At 40.1% G+C, this 23,452-nt stretch overlaps 1 protein-coding gene across 2 annotated transcripts in view; it reads right to left on the bottom strand.

Moving 5' to 3' along the window:
* The window catches only part of DAAM2 (dishevelled associated activator of morphogenesis 2), a gene marked incomplete at its 3' end in the record, with an annotated part of 119,122 nt that overhangs the window by 43,409 nt on the left and 52,261 nt on the right, over positions 1-23,452 (bottom strand). For both annotated transcript variants that reach the window (XM_081998230.1, XM_081998231.1), the window contains exons 5-13: positions 17,710-18,043; positions 9,681-9,791; positions 8,578-8,681; positions 6,523-6,589; positions 5,481-5,598; positions 3,815-3,953; positions 2,342-2,400; positions 1,741-1,925; positions 474-791 (exon numbers count right to left, since the gene is read on the bottom strand). In XM_081998230.1, the coding sequence (XP_081854356.1) occupies positions 474-791; positions 1,741-1,925; positions 2,342-2,400; positions 3,815-3,953; positions 5,481-5,598; positions 6,523-6,589; positions 8,578-8,681; positions 9,681-9,791; positions 17,710-18,043 (1,435 nt within the window). The remainder of the gene's footprint in view (positions 1-473; positions 792-1,740; positions 1,926-2,341; positions 2,401-3,814; positions 3,954-5,480; positions 5,599-6,522; positions 6,590-8,577; positions 8,682-9,680; positions 9,792-17,709; positions 18,044-23,452) is intronic.

Here is a 23,452-nt window from a genome sequence, read left to right as displayed (position 1 = left end):
ATGGCCATGAACAAATGGTGAGGAGAATCAAGCCAACTTTCTCTCCTTGGTGACTGTTCCTGCCGGGGTAGTAGAGGCTGGTTTTGGAGCTGGTTCTCACCATGTTTTGCCCACATTGGCTCTGGCCATCCCTTTCCCTGTTGCACAAGTGAAGGCAGCTCTGGCACACCAGTCCTGGAGATACCTGGTTCTGGTTTATGTAATCAATCCCACTACAGCTTTGCCTAACCAACAGCATGCGCAGATCTCTACTGCAGCTCAATCTAACCAGCACCTTGATCACCACAGGAGATATGCTGCACTGCTGGAGAACTGGCGAGACTCCCTCCAGACAGTTACTGTCTCCTACTGACGTCAGCCCATGAAAAGACACAATATCACTCGCTTCTGTCACCTTGCACTTCATGGCATTAATCAACACTGATTCATACTTAGAAAGTAAATTAATTGCTGAGGGTACTGCAATTTCTTACCTCACTCAGCTTAGCCCAGTTGAAGGATTTCAGTGGATGTGAAGGTTGCGGGATAGATTTCTTCTTCAGGCTGGTGCCACTGCTGCTGAAGGTGGTTGTTGAAGGAGGTGGCATCCCCATGCTGAAGAAAGGTGGTGCTCCTGGTGGGGGAGGAGGTCCTCCTGGAGGAGGTGGTGGAGCAGGAGGAGGGGGACAGCTGGAGAAAGGCAGAGGAGGTGGCAGTGGTGGCAAATTCTCAGGCATGTGAGTCGAGGACAAAGCTAATGGGCCACCTGGAGGGGGGGGTGGAGGGGGTGGGAACGAAATGCTGCCCCCTTGCTGGAAAAGAAAAAACACACAGAAAAAGAAAGCAGTTTAAAAGGCATAACAACTCTATGTTGCCAGCTGATGTGATTTTATTACGAGTCTCAAAATATTTGATGTTTTCTTTAAAACCTCTTGCACTCAAAGCCATGCAATAAAGGGAGGAATCTCAGCTTTCATTTAGGAGAAAGTTTCAAGCCCTTGAAGTTGTGGAGAAGAGCTTGAAAAAAGGAACCGTAAATGGCTCAGAAAAACAGAAAGCTAGTAAAAGAAGCCAACATGTATTATTTTCACCTTATGTATGAAAAAAGAGAAAAGTTCAATCTTATGAACTTTTGAACTCCTGGGTTTTAAACCTTAGGGTTTGAAATACTGAATACCTGTCATTAGGCCCCGCTAATGCAGAGTGGGAGAGGGGAGGAGGGACTGAATCTGCTTTCTGCCATGCCTAACTTGTCAGGGCTGTATCCTGGTGAGTTGAGGCTCAGGCACTTCCGAGACAGAAGGAACACCAAGCAGGAGGGAGCAGCTGCAAGTGTCACTTCTGTAGAGCTCCAAGGCAGTACAGACACTCTTGAAGCATGACAGGAATCCTGTTTCTTCACTAAATTTACTTTTGTATCTGGGAGATTTCTCTCTTTTCCACTGAAATAACAGCCAGGGCCACCCCACTCAGTAGTAATAATTATGGCTGGAGGAGGACATGTGTGCCTCAGCAGCTCCTGCGAGGAAAGTGGCTGAGGAGAAGGAATGGAGCGGCCCATGCATTATCCATTCTATACTACCAGCTCAGGAATTTTGGTCTCAGCTAAAAGCTGACCAGCTTCTAAGTATTCATCTTTGTAGCCAGCTAGACAGACTCTCTCTGTACTGACCATAGAAAGTGTTTCACTCATAATGTGCTTTTGTTTATCATTCCCTAGTTAGCAGGCTTTAAAGGATGGGAAGAGTCCCAGTCTCATACCGCAAACTCATTAAGTTGAGCCACCAGGTCATTCATCTGGTCCCGGGTCTGGCGCAGCTCCAAGGATTCCTTCTGCAGCTTGTCCTTCATTTTGTTCAGTGTCTTCATCATTTCATCTTTCTCCTGGGTCTTTGTCTCACATTCCCGCTCCTTCTTCTCTAGCCTGCTCATCAGCTCAGCATGATCTAGGGGGAATAGGCAAGTGGGGCTGATGAAATAAAGCTCCTGAACAGTCCCTGAAGAGATGCAGGTTATGCTGAAATAAAGCTGACAAATCTGTCAGTTCAACTGGGGATGTATACTGAGAGTAGGAAAAAGAAAAGAGAGTCTGATTATCTTGACAGTGATCTTCAGTGATCAATACAGCAATGCCCAAGTTTCACTTAGACTGTAAAATGACTTCATGTGAGGACTGAGGGAAGCCCCATCCTATGAAACACGAACGGATCACCATGAGACAAAAATGTACTGGAGGGAACAAAGCAGGATTTGTCCACAAAAGGAAAAGTTGTGCCCAGCTCTGCTGCTTGCTGCTCTGTGACTGAATCAGGATCAGTCTTGCCTCCTCTTTTGCCTCCCCAAGCACACAGGATGCACTCACCTTTCCGAAACTTCTCTGCCTGGTCCCTCCACTGCTTGACTTCATTTTCGTTCACCAGCCTGGAAGATTAAATCAGATAATTTAAACTTGTTCTGAGCTACCCAAGCTGAAAGGAAAGTGGCCATTATGTGTAGTGATCAGCAAAAGGCATCCTGGTGAATTTACATGTTTATACAGGATCATACCAGTGGTCAGTCTGGTTCCAAATCCTGATCCTTAGGCTTGTTCAAAATCTTGAAAAGGGATAAATGAATGCCTGGGGGAAAAGTTCTGATACATTCCTGTCTTCAGGTAATGCCCTCAAAGTGCCAAGCCTACTTATTTTGAAAGAGAGAAGTTATCACTAAATAATCATAGCTGCTGTGGATTACAAATTACCCCATCCTTAGTATGAGACCAGATTGCCATCTTTTTCTTTCCGCTTTCTGTGGTCCTATTTTTTCTTTCTTACAAGGAGGGAGCATGCTTATGTATTGGGCAATATATCAGTAACAAAGCAATGCTCATATCTCATACTGGCACAGCTATTTCCTATTACTGACAGAAAATATGCAGGGTGTGATGGGGATTGATTAGATATGCAGAATGAGGAGTAGCTATGAAAGTAGAAAGGGAAGATCAGGCATGAGGTCTACAATGAAGTCAGATATCCAGACAGACAGAAAGAGATCAACACCACTGTATTTTTCCATGATGAGAAATCCATTTTGATTTTGACTCATTCCTGTAACAGGAGGGCATGTAAGATTTTTTTTGTACAGGAGAATCTGGTTTCATATGAGGCTTATGTTCTAGAAAATGCTCTTTTCAGTGGATAATTCAGAAGGGTAATGGGCCATGAATTACCTGCAGAGGCAGATGGATGGGATGAAGAGTCCAAAAGTTTGGCTAAAAAAGGACTGAGAACAAGGAAGTTGAGATGAGAGCCAGCTCATGTAGCTAGACTGCTCAAATGATGCATCCTATGGGAAAAAATAATCGTAGTGCCCTCAGCCAAGTCTGTGGGTGAGAGCATGCAGACATTTTATGGAGAGGTAAAAGGTTTTGTGTGCTAGGTTGGGGCTGCTTTGCATTATTTGAAATCTTTCTAACCTATGTGCTCATTAGTAAGGAATGAAATCTAAATAGTGATGACTGCTTTTTTTTTTTTTTTTAATATCAGTGAAAGCTTTCATCAACACTCTGAATGAAAAAGGCACATGAGGAAGCCTTGTTATAAAACCATGGGTATTTTTTCTGCTCTTCTAACCAGCTTAATATTTAATAGAAATTAGAAGCCAAAGGCAAGGACTTTGCTAGAAAATACTGTCTAGTTAAGATGTCATTAAAAGGACACTACTTAGAACTAGACAATGAGAAGCTGTAAGTTAAAATAAGAAACTCCTCAGATATGAATTTTTATTTCCTAAGCACCTGCATATTTATGATATACTTATACTTGCAGAACAGAAAAACAATAATAATGCAGCTTACATTTTAATGATATTTTTGACATTGAAGTTTTCCAATGGAGCTATATCTGGATCATCTCCTCGTTCATCCTGAAGAACAATTTGTTGGAGTATTCTGTCCAACAACTGCCACTGCTGGAAGTTTCCTCCATTCCTCTTATCTGTACAGAAAAAAAAACAACCCATGAGAACTTCCATTGCCATGCCAAAGTGCACAGACCTGCCCACAGACTGGCATTCCTTTTCACCTTCTATCTCAATCTTGTATATAGTAAGTTACAGAACACAAAGCCTAAACCCAAACTGTTGCCAGCAGATTATTTACAAACACCTAGCATACTGGAACAGCACTTAATAGGCATGGCCATCTCTGCACCTGATTTGCACATTCAAGCTGTGCAGCCCTTTTTGACAGATTAGCTCTAACTTGCACTTTAAACGTCTACAGAGGCGATTCCTTTGTCATAGCTGTTACTCAGTATATTCTGAGGCTTGATGTTGGGTTTTTTTAATGGTACCTACCATCATGACCAGGCACTGTAAAACAATCAGATTTTCTATCTGCATGCTCGGTTATCTGCAGGTCAGCGAAACTCAACTGATATGAAAAATTCATAAACACATGACCAAAAAGTGTGGAGAGAAAGAACAGAAACTGAACCAAAGGGACTGATCCCATGGATGTCAAACAGAAGAGCCAGAGCAACATAAAGTTCACCTCGGCTCCCTGAGTAACATTACCTAGACATGTAGATTCTTTAAAACTGCTTCAGTACAATCCTGTCTTGGCCTAGAAGGATTTAGCCCTTCTGCAACCAAAAATCCAGGTCAATACCTAAAGCTCAAGAACTGTCTTAAAGACTAGTATCAAGGAGACCACTGGGACAAACAACTGCTTGAATTTGTGCATGGCAGTACTTGAATCTAATGACTGTCTGAAAATATACCACATTATTTTCTGAAAAAGCACACCACAGTGCATCTCCCTCATGTTTCCTTCTCAGTTTGACTGCTCAAGTGTGGCTGAAAGTAATGAAGACCAGCACCTGATACCTAACAGAATCAAAGCAGGCAGTTCTTTAGTGATCTTGCTATTCCGTTGCTCAGCTGCTACACTCTGGCAGTATAACTGTATTATTTTATTACAGTTAACAAGAAGATTCCTATCACTTCTTTTGAAAACAAATGCTAATATTATTTTTCAGTTTGAGTTCAGGAGCTCTCCACTGATGCATTGCCATGAGATAGCAGCCTGAAGATTTACTGTGGAATTTCCCAGTGACAGAACAGCTTTCAGTACTGTATTGTTTCACCAGAAAAATTCCTCAGTGCATTTTGTTAATATTCAAAATGGTATCTATTTCTGGGAATTCCATGATCTAGAGCACAAGGGCTCCTTCTTATTTAAAACTTCTAATTTAAAATCTCTAAAAGCTCTGTCAGTGACTAACTGGAATATCTCAGCTTCTTAATTTTATTTGCAAGTGCAGAGAGGTCAAGCTGCTGCTTTAGGTATTGTGACAAAAATCTGCTGAATTGAGTCAGCGTAAGATACCATGTCCCTTAGCCACTGCCAAGTTCTGAATAGAAGACAAGTGTGTGTCTTCATACCTGTGACCCTGTACCTACACCAAAGCTTCACCTAGTTATTCAATACACCTTGCTCTGGAAAACTGTGATGTACTCACATGGCATCTGCAAGCAGTGCTGGAGGATGGATAACAAATAGGGATAGGCATCTGTGTGCTTCAATCTCTTCTTGATCAACTCAAACATCTGAGAGGCACTTTTTGTATCAATGTGGATCTGAAGTGAGAGAAGGTAGTGAAAGAACAAGTAAGAGAAAACCTGTGCACAGTGAAAGCCTGACTAACTGGGAAAGATCTGATCAACACAGAGACAGGCAAATTTCCAGCAACTGGACCTCTCCAGAGTCTCCTGCAATGTCCAGCTGCAAGTTCCAGTGAGGAGCAGGCACATGGGTCTTTGAGACCAGCATTGCCATCCCCACTTCAGTATGGAAAAGTAAAGGGCTAGAAAGATGGGAGACATGCAAAGCCACCAAGAATTGTTCTGGAGAAAGCAAAACATTTGGGTCCTAGAAAGTAGTAGCACAAACAGTAGAAGCTAAGCAGGAAAGGGCTATTTGTTCTGTATCAGTGTGTGGCAAGAGCTGGTCGTGAAGAAAGAGGAAACTATAGCTATTCTGGACCTTACAGCCTCTTACTGTTGCTAGAGGTTGTGGAAACTGTCCTTGTTTTATGTTTGTCTTTAAAATCCACCCAATGTAAAATACTGATCCTCTCCACAGGCTCTGAGGTTAGTCTTCAGGAGAGTTTCCTGTAATCTTGGGAAAAGTATCAGAGAAGAGCACAAGCTTCACCTATAGTGCTGTAAAGGTGATGTCTGAAACTAGAATGCATCTGAATCATCAAGACTGAGAACATCAGAGCAGGGCTGAGAACCTTCTCCACTCCTGAACCTTCAGCCAAACAAAAGAAAGAAGTCTTTGTCAAAGCTACTTCACAGAAGCCCTGTCTGTGATCGCTGTTCACACATCATGGACCCCACACTTGCTAAATGAGAAACAGTGAAAACAAGCACCAGCCACTCTCAGCACCGAAGTCAATCATTGTTTTCAGGGAACACAAAGGGAAGTTGCACCAAGCATCCAAAGTGGATGTTCAACTTTAGCAAGTTCAGGTACTCCAAAGAAAAAAAAAAACTTACCAGGTCAAACCGCTTGGCAAGTTCCAGGTCATCTTCGTTTCGGACCATCTCAAAGAAATCTAAATGCCTAAGAGAAAACAGAAAAACAAAGCAAACAAAACCTGCCAGTGTTCATAGCATAATTCAGACTTCAACTAAGCATGTCACTATGGAAGCAGCAATACCTCATTTCCAGCTAGAAAACTTGGAAATTAGCAAGCCTTTCTTACATGAAGTGCTGGGATAGGTATGCAAGGCAACTCATGGGGGTCAGCCAAATATAGGCCAAAAGGAACAGCTGGCTGTGGTATACATGCTCTTTAATCCTTGTGCTAACTCACTGTGTTGAGGTAAGGCTGCTAAAAATAAACATAAAATAGGATCTCTGTTGGGATCTGGGGGACCTGGTGAGAGATATGTTTGACCCATGCATCTGGACTTCTCTTGCATGGAGATCAGAGCACAGCAGATGATGTGGAGAAAGGCTATGGCACATCCTCCTGTATAGACCTAGCATATAGTCTATGTACTCCAGGCATTCTGTGATCCTCTCAAACCTCTGTTACCATTCTCATGGCTGTAACTTGTAAGATCCAAAAGTGCCCCTAAGCCCCTTCTAAACACTCCTGGTTACTGACTAAAAGAACATGGATTGCCTACAGGACAGATTCTTTTCTTCGTTATAATGTTGTAGATCAAAAGTAACATTACTGGTTCCACCTCTGCAGCAAACTGTAGACACATACAACTGTATGCAATCTTTCCCCATGACATTAATGCACAGGTGTTATATACCTCCACCTGCTCAAAGATGTGAGGCCAGTCTTTATGACAGGCAGCTGATGCTAACTTGGTGCTTATGCAGAATCTCAGACACTTTACATTTTCCCCCAGGGACAGCTCTATCACCCTATAGCAGTTCCTGACAGTGGGCTTTTGAGAAAACAGTGCCTTGAGAGCTGAAGGCATAGACCTGATCCATAGATTTTTCACCATGTGCTTTGGCAAACTTGACACTTTTATCTAGGAAATGCCAGATGTCAGATACCTACAAATCAGCCCTGCTCTGTAGGAAGGGCTTGGAGTAGCAGGCAATAAGGAATAGCAGCACATGAGCAGGTCAGTGCCTTTCCACAAAGCTTAATGTGGTCACAGGAGAAGGTAGACTCCCATGGCTGCCTGCTCTTACACTTTAAAATGTTTCATTTTGTTAAGCAAATGGATTTTACCAGACTCCTCATTGGTTCATCAGTCTTTTAGCGTCTTGAACTGTCTCAAATTGTTCAGATTGTTTACTCCAAGTTTATTTCAGCATGTGGCTTTGTGAAGGGTTTAATTTAAGGTCATTACCAGCTTCAATTACTGTGGCAAAATATGGAATTGCTAGTGGAGAAAACATTTATTATCCATATAACTTTTAACACAGTAATTTAAAGGTGCCATTCAGTGTTACATTTTGTCCAGTAGCAGGGCTGTTTGTAGATGCTCCTCATTCTTCTCTCTTTCCCCCTTGGCATCTCTACCCCTTCGCCCACCACAGGTGCCTCTTCTCTCATTGTTGTGCCAGTACTGCCGTTTGGGAGGTTGTGATACAAGCTAGATCACAAAAAAGACTGAGCTTAAAGAAAAACTTTGGGAACTCAGAGCCTGCGCTTTGACCTCACATAATCAGTCTCAATAAAGTCAATGAACTACTGGCTTCCCTCCCTCCTACCAGGACGAGTTTCTTCTTCCAGTTTTGCTACAAGTGAAAAGAATTAAACACTTTTTTTTCTTTTTTTCTTTTTTTCTTTTTTTCTTTTTTTCTTTTTTTTTTTTTTTGTTCTGTCTTCCCCAGCTTAGAAGAAAAGCAATTCAGGAACTCCTTGCCACAGCCATTGCCCATTTAGTATGTACAGTTCCTACTTCATCTGCTGATTTTAATTTTAAGGACAAATCTCCTTTTTGTCCTTAAAGGGAGTCAGTTTTAGGAAGAGACAGAGACAGCTTTGCACTTAAATCTGAAACCCAAATGGAGAAGAGCTTCTAAGAACTCTTTCTGTTGATCAATAACTGTTCTCAGAAAACATGTCTTACCTGTCCAGTGTGGCATTCTCATGTCCTCTTAGCTTGTCAATGACAGGCTGAATTCCCAGCATTAGAAACTCATATCGTAGATGTAATCGGAACTCCAAATTGTCCTTAAAAAGTGGAGGAAAACCAAGTTATTGGGTTCCAAAAGCTTTTAATCACATTTAAGAAAAATACTTTACATTGCAGTTCTTCCCTTTTTAATATTCTTTATCCTGACACCAAATTCACAGGATGATTAATTCCAGTAAAGTTAAAAAAAAAATTAATGCCTTTGTTTCACTTAAAAATATAGTCCTCATTTACCTACAATGAGTTCTGCATACCCAGACAGAAGGACAGCACACCCCATGTTGTTCCATAAAGAATAAAAGTTCTTAGTGTTTGTCCTGCTAGTCCGTTAGAGGTCCGCCTTCTGCTTACAGATGAACAGTACTGCTGTCTTCCTCCTATTTTTTATGTTTATTTGCCATAAAATCACCATATACTCTGGCAAACTTGATACCTATTCGGTGGGATGTTACAGGACTGCTGTAGATAGAGACAAATACATTGCCAGACAGAGTTTGTTGTCTGTTGTGGTTTAATCAAAAAACAGAAAAGCCAATGTAACAAAAGTAACATTTTTAATGAAACAAAATCAGTTTAAACTATCCTCTAGATTCAAAAGGAAGTCTTGTTAATTAAATAAAAACAACAAACTGTCTTTTCTGAAATGTCTCCCTTTGACATTTTTAAATTTAAATTTAAACCTTTTGAGTTTGGCTTTGAGTCAAAACAACTTAACATTTCAAAACGTTTCTGAAGGTAAACCAAAATGTTTTCTAAAAGGTTGAAATGAAGAGGTAAATGCTTTGCAGTTCTTTAAAAAAACCCCAAAAATGCCAAAGCAATTATTTCAGTGCAAGCAGTCTATGTTGTATTAGAAGAGGCTGGTAATTAAATAATATGGAAGACATTCTAAGACTGATATTAACAATTAAGCATTATTTTCCACAAACTATATCCACTCAATAACACAAGATTTGTGACTTAATCTACTAGCCATTTCCAAGGTAAATTAATTCAAGCATAACATTTTAGAAGGAATTTCCAGGGCAGTGACTCACCTCACCAGCACCAGCATTCAAAACAGCATTGATAAAGGACATGATGGCTGTTTTGAGATTTACTTCATCTCGGTACCGCCCCATGCTTCGGTCTAGCTCATTCAACAATGTCTGAAACAGAACAGCAGGCTGGGTTAGAGGATATCATCTAATTTCTTGCACCACTTTGCATACTGCTCATGGGATATGCACAGAGTCTTCTTTTGATTTGCTATATATTTGCTTAAAGAAATATTTTTTTCAGTCAAGATTGTTAGCAATTTTGGGCACTACAAAATAAACAAATGAAGAATGGCAATAGGATTAAAATGCCACCTGATGCTAATGAAAAAAGAAGGTTGTTTTTTCTAACAAGCTATTATTTGAGAAAAAGCATTTGCCTTTCATAGTTCTTGCCAACATGATCTAAGAAAGCAGCAGAATGATGTCCTTCCTTGTTAGTTAACTCTGTATGGTGAATATGACAGCGAGTTTATACACACTGAAAAATAGCATCAGATTCATACATCCTTTCTACTCACATCACTCAAGTAATTTTTATTATTTTCTTGGATGTGAGCAGGATAGATTGCACATATGTATACAGGGGGAGAGAATTCTAAAGAGAAGCTGTCTTTTGAGGAATAAAACCTATACCTGAACATTGGAAGATTTCTCCTTGTTCCTTCACTTACAACCATTTCACATCAAGCAGACAATTACCTACCTCTCAGTAAGCTCCTTTCAGGGATTTGCAAATAACAGGAATATCCCCGGTGCATACAGCTCCAAAGCTCAAAGGAGAATTACATGGCTCCACTGGAAGTGCAGTTAAGCTCCAGTTTCTTCGTTACAGAATCACAGAATGATTTGGGTTGAAAGTGACCTTTAAAGATCATCTAGTCCAATCCTCCTGCAATGGGCAGGGACATCTTCAACAAGATCAGGTTGCTCAAAGCCCTGTCCAGCCTGACCTTGAACACTTCCAATGATGAGGCACCTACAACTTCTCTGGGCAACCTGATCCAGTGTCTCACCACCCTCATCATAAAAAAAAAAAACAAACCTCCTCTTCCTTTTATCCAATCTAAATCTAGCCTCTTTTAGTTTAAACCTATTAGCCCTTGTCGTTCACTCATAGCAATTTTTTTCCTGTGCTAGTCATCAGTTTCATAGGTCTATCTTGTTTCCTGTAGAAAATGGACATCACCATGGAGATACATATCAGGAAACAGGGGGAATATCCTCCTGTGCATTCCCTAGGGGAAAGAATACTATCCCGGCTTCATGCAAACGTTTTGTTTGTTTTTGTGTAAAAATATTTTGATCTATCATACAACTGTTACTGACAGCTGTTCTTACAGCTGAGCATAGTATGTTCACTATCGAGCAAGCTTGATTTCATAAACTCCTTTTCTCGCATCTTCTAAATTGCCCTGGCTAGCATTTGTAAATGTTCCTAGCATTTGAACTTCCATCCCATCCATGATGACCAAATACTAAACCTTCCCACATTTTGTTAGAAATGCGAATGAGTCTTAACGTAAAAATACATGAAATGCCCTACTGAGCCAGACTACTGATGGTCAGTCTAGTCCAGCATCCTATCTCTAACAATGATGATAGGGGACTATACAAGAACACTTTAAATTCACCAACAAAACCAACTCTTCAACTTGAGAAATAAGCAGAAGTGAAATAAATGAGACAATTTAGTTCTGTTATTGTCAGATTTGATGCTGAAATTTAAAGCACATGTGTCTTCTTGGAATAATTTAAGTAGCTATTAATACAGAAACATCAAAACCAAGGATGGTTTAGCTGTTTTCTTCAGAGGCCTCATTCCTACCATATATTCTCACAGGCTGTTAGGAACATGCTAGAATCTATACAACAACATATCAGATACAGCATCTAGTCGGGTTGAAGGAATCCCCCATTTCAGAAGGCTGGGCTAGGAGCAGAATGCAGTGGGGCCAAGCAAAATTCAGGGCAAGAAAAACAAAAAACTCTGGGTTGCACTAAGCTAATTGAAGAGCAGCACATCTTCATGGGATTGTTCAGCTCTAGAAGGAAACACTATCAGTTCATGCAATTCCTAAAGATCAGAGTCAACACCCACACACTGTGGCCAAACTCTAGTATCTCCAACCCTTTGCAAATGGCTGAGGTTCAAGTCTTCACTTGAACATTTCCTGTGAAAAAGATTTCACCACACCTCTTGGCAGCCAGCTCTGTGGCCCAATTGATCTTACGGTTGTAAAGGTTTTTCCTACTATTTAAGCAAAACTTTCCTCACTTAATCCCATTATTCCTCATCACTGACATCTAGCAGGGTTTCATTCAATCTGCAGCAAACCTCAAAAGGCTTTGGATGAGCCCTGAGGGGAAGCAGCAAATCAAGTGGGAATACAGGATTTTAATTTGTTCCTTGTTAGCTCCTCTACTACCGTTCCAAATTGATCAGATTTCTCCCTACAGATTATGGTCTGTACGGACGGTGTTTAACACAAACCAGGCAAGGGGGCTCTGGAAGGCATGCTCCTAATCTCCTCATTTTCAACTGACAATATCAAGCTTCCTTTATTCCTTCACCTCAAGCTTCAAAATTTTTAGCAGTATTAAGGAGGAAAACAAGAGTGTTCTGCCCAAAGAAGCCCAGGTAATATTTTCATTGGCAAGTGAAATCAGCTCCTTTCAGACAGTATCTAACACCTAGGTTGTCTCAAGACTAAAAGGAAAAGTCTTTCTCCCCACAGGGGTCCACAGCTGAGTGTGTGTTTCAGATAGCAAACCGGGCTGGAAGGGCACTGGAACATCCTCATAATACTTTTCTGGGCCAGCACAGCATTGTGATTTTGCAACATTAGTTTGACTCAAAATATGGCATGTTAAAAAGTACAATGTGTTAGAATGTCATAACACAATGCATTCACTCCACATGAGAAAAGAGGGGAAGCTGCAAGCATAACAATAATCAGAAAGGCAGCAGCTTAGGGAAGAGTAAGATCGTGTCCCTTTCACAAAGGAAACCTGTCATAAATAGGATAATGCAGACATGAACGACACTGAAATCAGAGACTTTTCCTTTTCAGTTTTCATAGCATTTCAGAAGCCTCCATCTTCACAAGAAAAGCACCTAAGAAATTCAAGCTAAAGGAACGTTTTCATGGACACACAGTAAGCCAGTGACAATTACACTAGTACCAATTTTCAATACAGCAGATGGAAAAGAATCCCAGCAAGGATACCAAGGGTTCATCTCCCTAATTCCACATTTCTGCTTTGAGGGTTTATTGTCTGGCTTTCCAATGTTTTCTTTCGTCTCTTTCTTTATGGGGCAGAGCAGAATTTGTATGCAAAGAAGCACATTTCAAACAAAAACTGGATGAAGAAAAAGACAGAGCTTTTCCAGATTGCCTCAGGAAGGAGATCGAAGGCATGCCTTTATATTATTGTGGTATTTGAGTAAAGATGGAATACTCCTCTGAAGAGGACGGTTTTCAAGGAGTATCTTAAAAGAGGAACTGCAAACTGCCTGTTGGACATTAAAGGGAGAGTTATTCCAGGCAGAAGGGCAGCATGAAAGAAGGGTCAAAGATTAAAGCAAAGAGATCAGCTCAGTCAAGAAGCTGTAGCAAATGTCAGAAATTGGAATAGCCACAATATAAATTCAGACACAAACATAAAGTACAGAATCTTGTTACGAGTGCCAAGACAAAGATGATCCTGGTAAACCTGTGAACACACTGAACAGCAGAGATATAGGGTGAAGTTGTAGTACCAAAAGACATTCAAGTGAAGACTGAAGTCTCAACAAAGAGTAGCTTCTGGGGAATCTCCCATAGCTTTAAAGTGACTCTTCTCTGAAGTTAAGGATTAGATTGATAATTGCAGTCAGTAGATGAAATGCTGGCAATTTAGAAAGAGGCAATATTTTACATCAGAGTTTCCACTCAGAGCAAAATAGGACATTTTGTTAAGTTAATGAGATATTCATATATTCATTCACTTCTTATTCATAAAAGTTCTATTTATATTTTCCATTAACTTCAATTAAAAAAAAAAAGAACACATCACAAAGTGAAGACATCCTTTCCAAAATATTTCAGCACAGTTTGATTAGTGGTCTTCAGTTGGTACTACCTGGTGCAATTTAGATAAATTAAAATTTAATATATATAAATTAATCCAAAATAGTTTATAATATATAGAGAGTGATATAAGTGTTTATATCACTCAGGAATCTCACTGTAATTTGTATTTTGATTTCAGATACACTAGTATAAAACAGTTTCCTATTCAAATAGTAGGAGTTATAGCAGGACAGAGCGAATGCAAGTTTAGTAAGAACCATATATTAAGTTGCACCTTTCCTTCTCTACTAATTCAGCAGTTGCTGCATCCTCTTATTACTTTTGGCGAGCTGTGCCAAGTAGCAAGAGTTGTGCTTAGAACACTGACCAGCAAGAACTTCTGACATTCAATGAAACATGCCACGTTTTATGTTACCATGTCAAGTACATGATGTCTACATCAGTCCACCACATTTGAGCACATGCAAATTGGAAATAATCAGTGTTCCAATCTAAAGTTGTCAGCAGCAAGTTATGCACAAGCTCAAGTTTTAGGTGGTTGCCAGTAAATAATTCTGAGCCTCTCTTCCTCTTTCTTACAAATAGGAGTAGAAGCAGAACTGTGCACCTCAAATTTTTATTAATCACCTGGGGAAAAGTAGATCTGAAGCAGTGTTTCTTACATTTACCTCCTGATTCCTCAAAGTACATAGTGCTGATGATGATAGAGATGAGTGAGACACATGATGATGATATGAGAAGAGTGGGACACTTAAATTTACTGCAACTTGCAAGAGGGGAAAATAAATCCAAACACATAGTGTACAAAGTGCCAGCTTTCATAGATGACAAGGGATAAAGTGACAGTGAGGTGGCTGAAAGGGATGAAGAATATTATCAACCACTGTTGTCAGGAAGGCAACTTAATGAAAAGCAACAATTGCACTGATGTTGTCAGAGGTCAGCATTACCTGTAAGTTATTTATCGGACATTCCAATAAAAGTGAGCTCAGTACAGCTTCCAGAAAGCCCTATGATTTTACTTCACAGGAACTGAGTTTGATTTCCAAAACTGAGAATCTGAAATTATTCTCTTCTTGGCTATTGTCTCTCTAATTTGGCCATTGTCTTATGGAGCTAGATCTAGAGAAAGACTGAGCAGTGCCTTTACAGTTCCCAGCTTTCCTTCCCACCACCCCCCCCCCATTAGAATCAGTCTGCAATAATGAACCATAGAGACAAGGGAATAAATTCCTATTTGGCACATTCAAAGTATGTTTGTCCTGTTCCTACTGTTTAGTTTATTTTTTATTACTTTTCACAGAAGGAATTCTTGTTTCTTGGTTCTGCCAGGCCCCAGTTGTGGGGGATCATTTTCAACATAACAGTGATTAGGTGTGGCCAAAGTCAACCTAAAGCTGCAACCTCTAAACTGTTCAGAAACTAATACACTGAGTGATGCTGCTAGCTGCTCAAGCTACAGGAAACACATTGCCAAAAGAGTTCAGTTTGAAACCTAAAGGATCTCTTCAGATACTTGCAAACTCTGGGTTACAAAGATTACACTCAGGACTGGGATAAAGGAAAAAAAAAGCTTTCATTGGCTTTCATTGTACACCGTATTTTTGAGGTTTACAGTAAAGTTATAGGATAAGCATTGTCAGCTCATCCTTTTCTTAAAATGACCTCCCATAGTCAAGTTACAGTGGATGCTTCTCTTGATAATGAGCTGCAAGACCATTCTGAGACACAGGTATGGGAGCGCAAGAGGCAAAGAGATACAATGCTCTCTTAAACAACAAGTCCTAGAATATCAGAGAATCTTCCACTAAAACGTAAAGAAGACCACAATTCTTTCATCAGCATTTAAAAAAATCCCCAGTCTCTGTGTTAGAAGAAAATGACTGAAAATGAGGATGAAGAATGTCTTTGGATGAACCCTTACCTCCTCAAAATTAAGCTCAAGCTATTGCTGAGTCTAGTGGAAAATCTCATTCCAGCATCTAGACACAAGTGTTAGAAATTGCAAAAAAAGAACACATCCCTTCTGATAATAATTTTGGGGTTTGGGTGGGTATTTTTTGTTTTAAGAAAGAAAAAAGAGAGAGTACCCATTTATCTTTTATTTTTTCCCCACTGGAAAAGCATTTTGACAAAAGCAAGCATTTATGCAAAGTACTCCTTCATGAATGTGAGAGTTGGTAGGCATCTGCAAACCATTACACCAGATTCCTCAAAAGCTCAGCAAAAGCACACACAAGACCTGTGCTACCACACTTTGCCCAGCAATGACTTAACTCAGTTATTCAGTAAATTTTAAATCAATATAAAAAGAGACAGAGAGAAGACCTAAATAGGAGACATTAAGTAATCTCAGCATCTATCCCCCATATGGGCTTATTAATCAAAGTCACTCGGTCAAGCAAAGATAAATTAACATGGGACGACAAGTGTTGTGAGGGCTGTGAGCTACCACTCCTTTTTGCTGGGCACCTAAGGTTATCCCCACCTGCCTCCTGGGTATACAATAATGTAAAATTCAGGAAGGATTCTTTATTTCAGGTAATTACTAGAGAACAAGCTGGTTTTAAAGTTTTTCCTTCTCTCTCCCATAGGCAGTCCACATTACCCTGCACATCGTAACTCTGTACATGGCTTACGTTTCTGCTTCTGCATTAGTCATTCCTATCTTACACCTGTACCAAAGAATGGTGACACATTCTTAAGATTGCAGCTGTAATCTCTTCACCTTCCAACTTTTACTCTAATTACTATTTTCTCTATCAAAAAAGCCTCAAGAGCTTCCAACTGAGATCAAAAGGCCCACCTATTCTGGAGTCACACATCATGTGTGTCATACCTGCATATTGAAGACATGCATCAAGTTTGAATAGACAAGCAATGCAAACAGGGAGATGCATATAGAGGGGTGACCTGCCAAGACTACATACAGGTTCATACCAAGCCAAAAACTCCTGCATCCCAGTCTCAGGTCTGAGTCACAGTCAGTGAATCCCATAGTGAATACAGTTCTAACAACAAGCATTGGCAGCTACTGTTCATGAGCACAGACTGTTTCCCAAATACTTTTACAGTCAGAAGATCACTGTAGCACAAAATCCACTGACGCATTAGCTGAGGAGGAGACAGGAGAGAGTGGCTGACAGAAACCAGCATCCAGGGCCTGTTGGATCATCACATCAACATCACCCTTACTATTTCACCTAAAAGAATAGTAAATGAGTGAGGTTACCCTGAAGTTTAGGAGCTACAGCTTCATACACAGCAATAGATTCTGTTACATCTTTTTGTAAAGGTGCTTGGTTCACTAGGAAGAGGAAAATTGTAATAGCAGCCAGCAGTATCCACAATAAAAGCCTGTCAGTGATCTACTGACCTACCTCAAGGTCTCTGCGATTGAGTTTCCCTTCTCTGTTCCAAGTTGGAGTTATCTGAGCCAACAATTGCTAAGCAGTGATGATTCACAAGTTGATTGCGAAGTGGCAACTGAAATTGCCACTACACAGTGGAAATTGCCACAACTATACATTTTTTAATCCATTGCCTCCATTATTTACTCCACAAGTCTTTTATAACTAAATTAAGGGCTTTAAAACCAGGACAGAGGCTCCTGGAATTCTGTGGCTTTGGCTTCTAGGGCAGAACAAATCATTACCATCCCAGAAATGCTGTCAGGTTAGAGCATGAACAGATTAGCAGCTTTCATTTAACATAGAAAACCTGCATTTTCTGGTAAAATATAGGGGATTTTAAGTTAACATTAATGACAAGCAATCAAGTCTTGAAAAAAAAAATAATGCTGATAATCTATTTGAAAAAGTGCCCTTTCTAAAACCAAATGAGAAATATTGCCTTTTTACTACCTAGTAAGTTTGCAATACATGGACCGTAAAAATTACTCCTTGCAGAGATTCATCATACTGGGTATTTCTGGCAAAGCATCCTCCTTGTACCTGAAATCTTGTCCTTTCTGCAGCATAGACTTGGTAGTGAAGCATGGCTTGCAAGACTTTCTTGTGACCATCTGGTACCAAGCAGACAGCCCCTAGGATCTCCAGCACAGCAATCTTGGTCTTAATGTTCTCAGTCCGTAAGCTCTGGGAGATGATGTTGATACTCTCCGGATGAGCCAGGACGTGAGCCCGTCCTTGGGAGTTGTTCATCAGTGCCTTGATACACCCTATAACGGATGTGTGTATACGGCTCTCTGAGGTCTCATAGTCCATGCTCTTCAGGAAGTTCAGCAAACAGCTCAGGCCATCGAGCTCAATAAACCTGGTCACAAACCTGGGGAAAAAAAATAAATAAAAAATTAAAAGAAAACAGGTAGGAAAAATAAGGAAAGCAGATCAAAGGCAATTTATTCAAAAGATACCATATTATTCAAACCTGCATTTATAAAAGCTGGCTAGCTTTTAGCCTAAAGTTCACAGAATAATTACCAGGTATTTAAGAAAAACAAAACAAATCATAACAAAATAAACAAAACAAACAAAAAAGAAAGAAAAGAGACTAGCTAATAATGATGTGTCACAGTTTCAGGGTAATTATATTCCATCACCTTATGACCCTACTGTTTGGTCGCTGTGTTCTTTGTTGCAGTTATCACCAAACACCTGCTTTGGTCCACCCCATAAGTTGCTGCATTTTCCAGCTGAAAGGATTCTTTCAAATTGCTACATGTTACTTACATGCTAGTATGCACAAGATACATTTTCATACAGACTCATCACCACACTTTTAATTACGAGTTCAGATCATCTTGAAAACCATTTTTAGACGTAGGTCAAACTTTTAGCCAATACTATTTGTAGGCTTCCATCTCCAGGAGCTGGGTACACTAACAGAGGCAAACTCATTACCACTGTGTCTGTCAACTGTACTTCTTCATGCTCTGATCACATTTTTTTTAATATATATGAACATATAATATTTAAACAGGACATGTTCTTCAGTAACAGGCAAAGCTCCTATAATGGCCTTGGCTGCATTTTTTTGTTTGTTTGATTGGTTTTGGTTTGAGGAGGTATATTAAGGATGGAATAGGTCCACTGTCAACCTGTAGTAGCAAAAGGTACAGTAAAAGCATCACAAGTAGTGGAAATATAGAATTAATGAGTTACCAAATGACACATCAAATTTTGATATTGACATCACTAGAGTTCTGTTTTTAGTATATTCTACCATAAAATTTGCCTTTCTTCAAGTTAAGATTATGGAAACTGAGATAAAAACAATATAGAAGATACTCCTTGGAAAAGTTCAAGGTTGTGTTGAAAACCAGGGTTAAAAAAGTCCAGATAGATCAAATTAGACCATGTAGACAGCCTCCTAGACTAATCAATAGAAAAGGATGGAATTACATAAGTCAGTTCAAACCAATCATTCCAGCAAAGTTTCATTTAGAGTTCTCAGGCTTAAAAATAGGGATTCAAAGAGATTAATAGGGCTGCAAATAATTTCTCTAGATCACTTTTCTTACCTCCTGCCTCCTCTAACAGGTCATTCAGGTAAGTGAACTTTTTTAAAATATCTGAGTGCAAAACCGTGTCAATTACATTTGAATTTTCTGTCTACCAAAATGTACACCAACAATAATATGTCCATGACTATATTCTAAACAGTGTAATATAGAAAGATACCTCAAACAAATGAAAAGGTTGTTAACAATTGCCACCTGTGTAACCAATTAAAAATACAAAAAGTCTGTGTCATTGTGCTTTTACCCAGACCCTCTGCCTCTCTGGTGGATACTTCCTAATGTACTGTCGTTCTCTTATCCAAGTGAGATGCTGTTCCTAACAGGCATCAGTAATGGAAGCACCATTACTGAAAGACTGAATTTCAGTGGTCTCTGTTCACATCTCTGCACCAGCAAGACAAACCTGAGCTATACTTATATATCTCCTGGATAATATGGACTTGACATATGTATGGTCTTCTGATGGTTACACCCCACACCACATGGGAATTTTCAGGGCCTACCTGAAAGTTATACTCACTATGTTGATATATTTGCCAACTTTCAACTTATTTGGGACAGCTATTTGACCAGAAACATGGCAAAGCCTGGTACTTTCAACAAAGTTTTGGTCTGAGGTTTGGGTTTTGTTCAAAATTGAATTTCAAAGTGAGTATCAGAGCAAGGGAAAGCACACACAAGAACACGTGCGCACCAAAAATGAAAACAAGATTTAGTTGAACCCTGCTAAGACAATCTGCCAAGTTTCACACGGGTCTGATGGCACATTCTTTGGATGCATCATTTTGTCTACCCCTAACAAATCATAGGAGCAAAAGCCTCTCTGCCTCCAGGCCAGAGAATGAGATCAACACTGTGCACCAGGAATTTGGTAAGTCACTCAAAGCAGTTTGTTATTTAAACTGATTACAGAAAGATTAAAACTTAGTTAAGTTTCTGTAATTTAGCTGCTAGCATGCCAAAGACGACTGAAATAAATGCACTCATGGCTAAAAGTTGCTGCTAAGGATGTATTTGGAACCAAAATAAGCACAAACTCAACTTGCTACCAAACAACGTGATGCCAATGACTTCTGAGCATTTCTCTAACCCTGAGCCTAAAGAGCGTAATTGCTCTTTGCCTCTACTATGGAGGGACTGGTTTAAATTCTCCCCCTGCTCACCTCCAAAGTTCAGTTCTATGAATCTGTCCTATACCTTAGCTATTCCCTCCATCTTTTAGGGGAGGGGGGAAAAAAAAGGGGGGGGGGGGGGGGGGAAGCACAGATTTTTGCTATTCTTTTCAGTTCCAGGGCTGAGGGAAGACTTAAGATGGATGCCTTTCTGAAGATACCGAGTTCTACTGACAAAAGAAAACATCCCGAAGAAACAGCTGAACAAAGGGTCCCTTAAACATACTTTCAGATAGATGGAATACCTGGTTTTATGACAAGACATACAAGGCACTACAACTTTCATGTATTTTAGCCTGCTCTAATGATCATGTGAAAAAAAAAATGGTAAATGCACAAAAGTCACATTGTCCCAATTAAGTACAATCCCTTACTAAATTCATTGGCAGAGCAATTTTTCTAGGACTGTTTGGATGAGGTCATTCCAAAAAGGAGGCATGCGCAGGAAAGTGGTGCGTCTCACAGACCTTGATTAATGACATGATTTAAAACAACATTGGGATTTTCCTGTACTCTTCCTAGTCCAGACAGCAAACAGTAAGCTGCGTTACCCAATAGGAAGCAAAACCAAGTACCTTCCCATTTCAGCTGACATCAGAAGCAGGAATCAAATGATGATTTTTACCTTACTTTTCCAAAACACTTAGCTCCCTATTTTCCACAAAAGCCAGAAATCATGCAAGAGGGAGATAAAGAAATGGCAATAGCAGTTTCTGGGCCAACAGACACTCTCAGTATGAGGATTTGCTCGGTGTGGGGAAGTATGTGTGTAAATGTCTGTACAGGAGTGAAAAAGAAGTGGGAGATTAGCTCACAGGGTGAGCACCATGATCTTCACACTGTTTGGTGTTTGTGCATCTGTATGTCTGTAAGCAGGGATGTGCGTGTATGTGCAAAAGCAAACCATGAAGTACCTTCTTCCTCACAATATACACATGTGTAACTAACTGCCATCCTATACCTCCTGTAAGCTGCAAAGTAAGGTCTTGTTCTGGACTGAAAGGTGTAAAGTTAAGCATACTTGCCAATGCATTCTGGCTAACACATTTAAAAACTCAAGTGTAAATAAAGGAGGATGTGTTTTAATAGGTGCTAAACAAGCAAATTAAAGCCCAACCTCACCTCAGACTCTCACTTGACCAGTTTAGCACACTTTAAAAGGCAGGGTGCCTCTTAGCCTTTCAAGTTTTAGTGAGTGCTGATCAGAATGAGTTAGCTAGCTCTAATAACAAACCTTTCATCCAAATACAGATGCGGTGGCCTAAGAAATAATGAGCCACTGATGGATTCCAAGTGTAGCAGGGGACAGCCTCACTGCGAGGCTTGATCCAGCTCAGGAAAGACAGAAAGATCATATGCTGTGGGTGTGCAGAGAGCAGGATGTTCCCACCCTGCTAACAGCCAAGGCTACACTTCCCTGCAGCATCAGTTTTTGAATCAGGGGGCCCGCATAATCCTGTCAACTACTGAACTGCTGAAAAATTCAGCATAATGGATTTTGCTGGATGCAAAAATGATCATTTCCAGTATGTACTTGAATGCAACATGGCTAAATCAAACAAAAACAATGGGAGGTAAATCTGAATTAAACAAAAAAAAGAAAAGTGGGCAGAAAAGGGAGTTGCTGAAGTGATGCTTCAGACTAAAGGAGGTATTTTTCTGGGATTCCAAAAAGTGATTTTTTTCCAATCCCTTCTAAGTTTTTACTTTTGCTGCACTTCTGAACCTCCATTTCTGGGCACTAAAATACCAGAAGAAAAGCTCTTCTCTCACTACTTCTGTCCAACAGTTTGTCACCACACTTGTTTATAGTCATAAGTTCTTACAAACCTAAGAGAAAATGCATTTCCTTACAAGATGCACACGTGGGAGTTTTGTTCTCTAAGGACATGTATGCTGGGATATAACCCAGCCTTATTATTTCAGGGCAGCTCCTAAATACCAGAACAAGATGCACTTGCTCAAAGAGGGCAAACTATCTGCCCTCGGATGCTTCTATCACCTTTTCTCTAAAGAGTAGAGGAACTTCAGTTTGGGTGGGTTTGCTTCAGTTTTTGTTGCTGTTAGAATTGGTGGGTTGGAATAGAGGCACAGATTAGTACCATTACTCTGCATTTTCTACTGGAAGAGACACAGTTCTACAGTAAAATAAAACACAGTGCCAAACACACACATTTTTCTTCTTTTGATTTCTCTAGATCAGAGAATTCAAGCAGAGGAGCCTATTGATAAGCTGTCACAGCCCCAGTGCACCCTACCATCACAAATGGATTACAGACAGCTCAACCTGTGTGAATTTAGGTCTCTATTCAGAGGCCTGATGAACAGGAGTGGCAAGGAAAATAGGATTCGATGTCCAAATTCAACTAGAAAGACTAGTATTTTGAAGGCTTGGGTATTGTACTGCTTATGAGAGGGATTTGATGGAGCCGAGGGCCTCTCCACTGCAACCTTTCCATCAAGAAGAAACTGGCTTGTTGATCAGGCATTGGCACTCAGCCCATTTGGCAGCTAACGAATTGAGTCGCTGGAAATTAGTTGAGACATAGGTCTTAACTCAAAAGTTGGCTTGGTTTAACTATTAAAAAAAAAAAAAGCCCCATAACCATCGCCAGCAATTTAGAAGAGAACACTTTATAGGGCAGCTCATAGATGCTTATACTGAAGCTTGTTAGGGTTATTATAAACAGATGAAGCAACAGGCTGTTGTCAAGGGGATCCAGCAGAAGCAATATAGGTCTGAGAAGGAAAACCTTGCAAGGCTTTCAGCAAAAGACATTTTTCCTTTTTATTCTTTATTGCCTAGCTCTCAAAAAGGAGGCTGGGCTGTCCTATTTGAAATGATAGCACAGAACAACCAATGGTGGCCACCAAAGTGTTTCAGATGGACGTAGCAGAGAGGCCTTGCTGCTGTGGCTATGCTCAACGAAAGCTATCACTTTCACCAAGTAAGCATCAAATCAGTTCCACATTAATGTAATAGTGTTGCTACATCAAGTCTCAACAGCACAGGACTTTGTCTTAAAATCCTTGTGAGAGTTG

Source organism: Phaethon aethereus (assembly GCF_964289735.1).
Source record: "Phaethon aethereus genome assembly, chromosome: 3".
Classification (NCBI taxonomy): Eukaryota; Metazoa; Chordata; class Aves; order Phaethontiformes; family Phaethontidae; genus Phaethon; species Phaethon aethereus.
The sequence above is the reverse complement of the archived record's forward strand: the minus strand, read 5'-3'. Positions and strand labels throughout refer to the sequence as shown.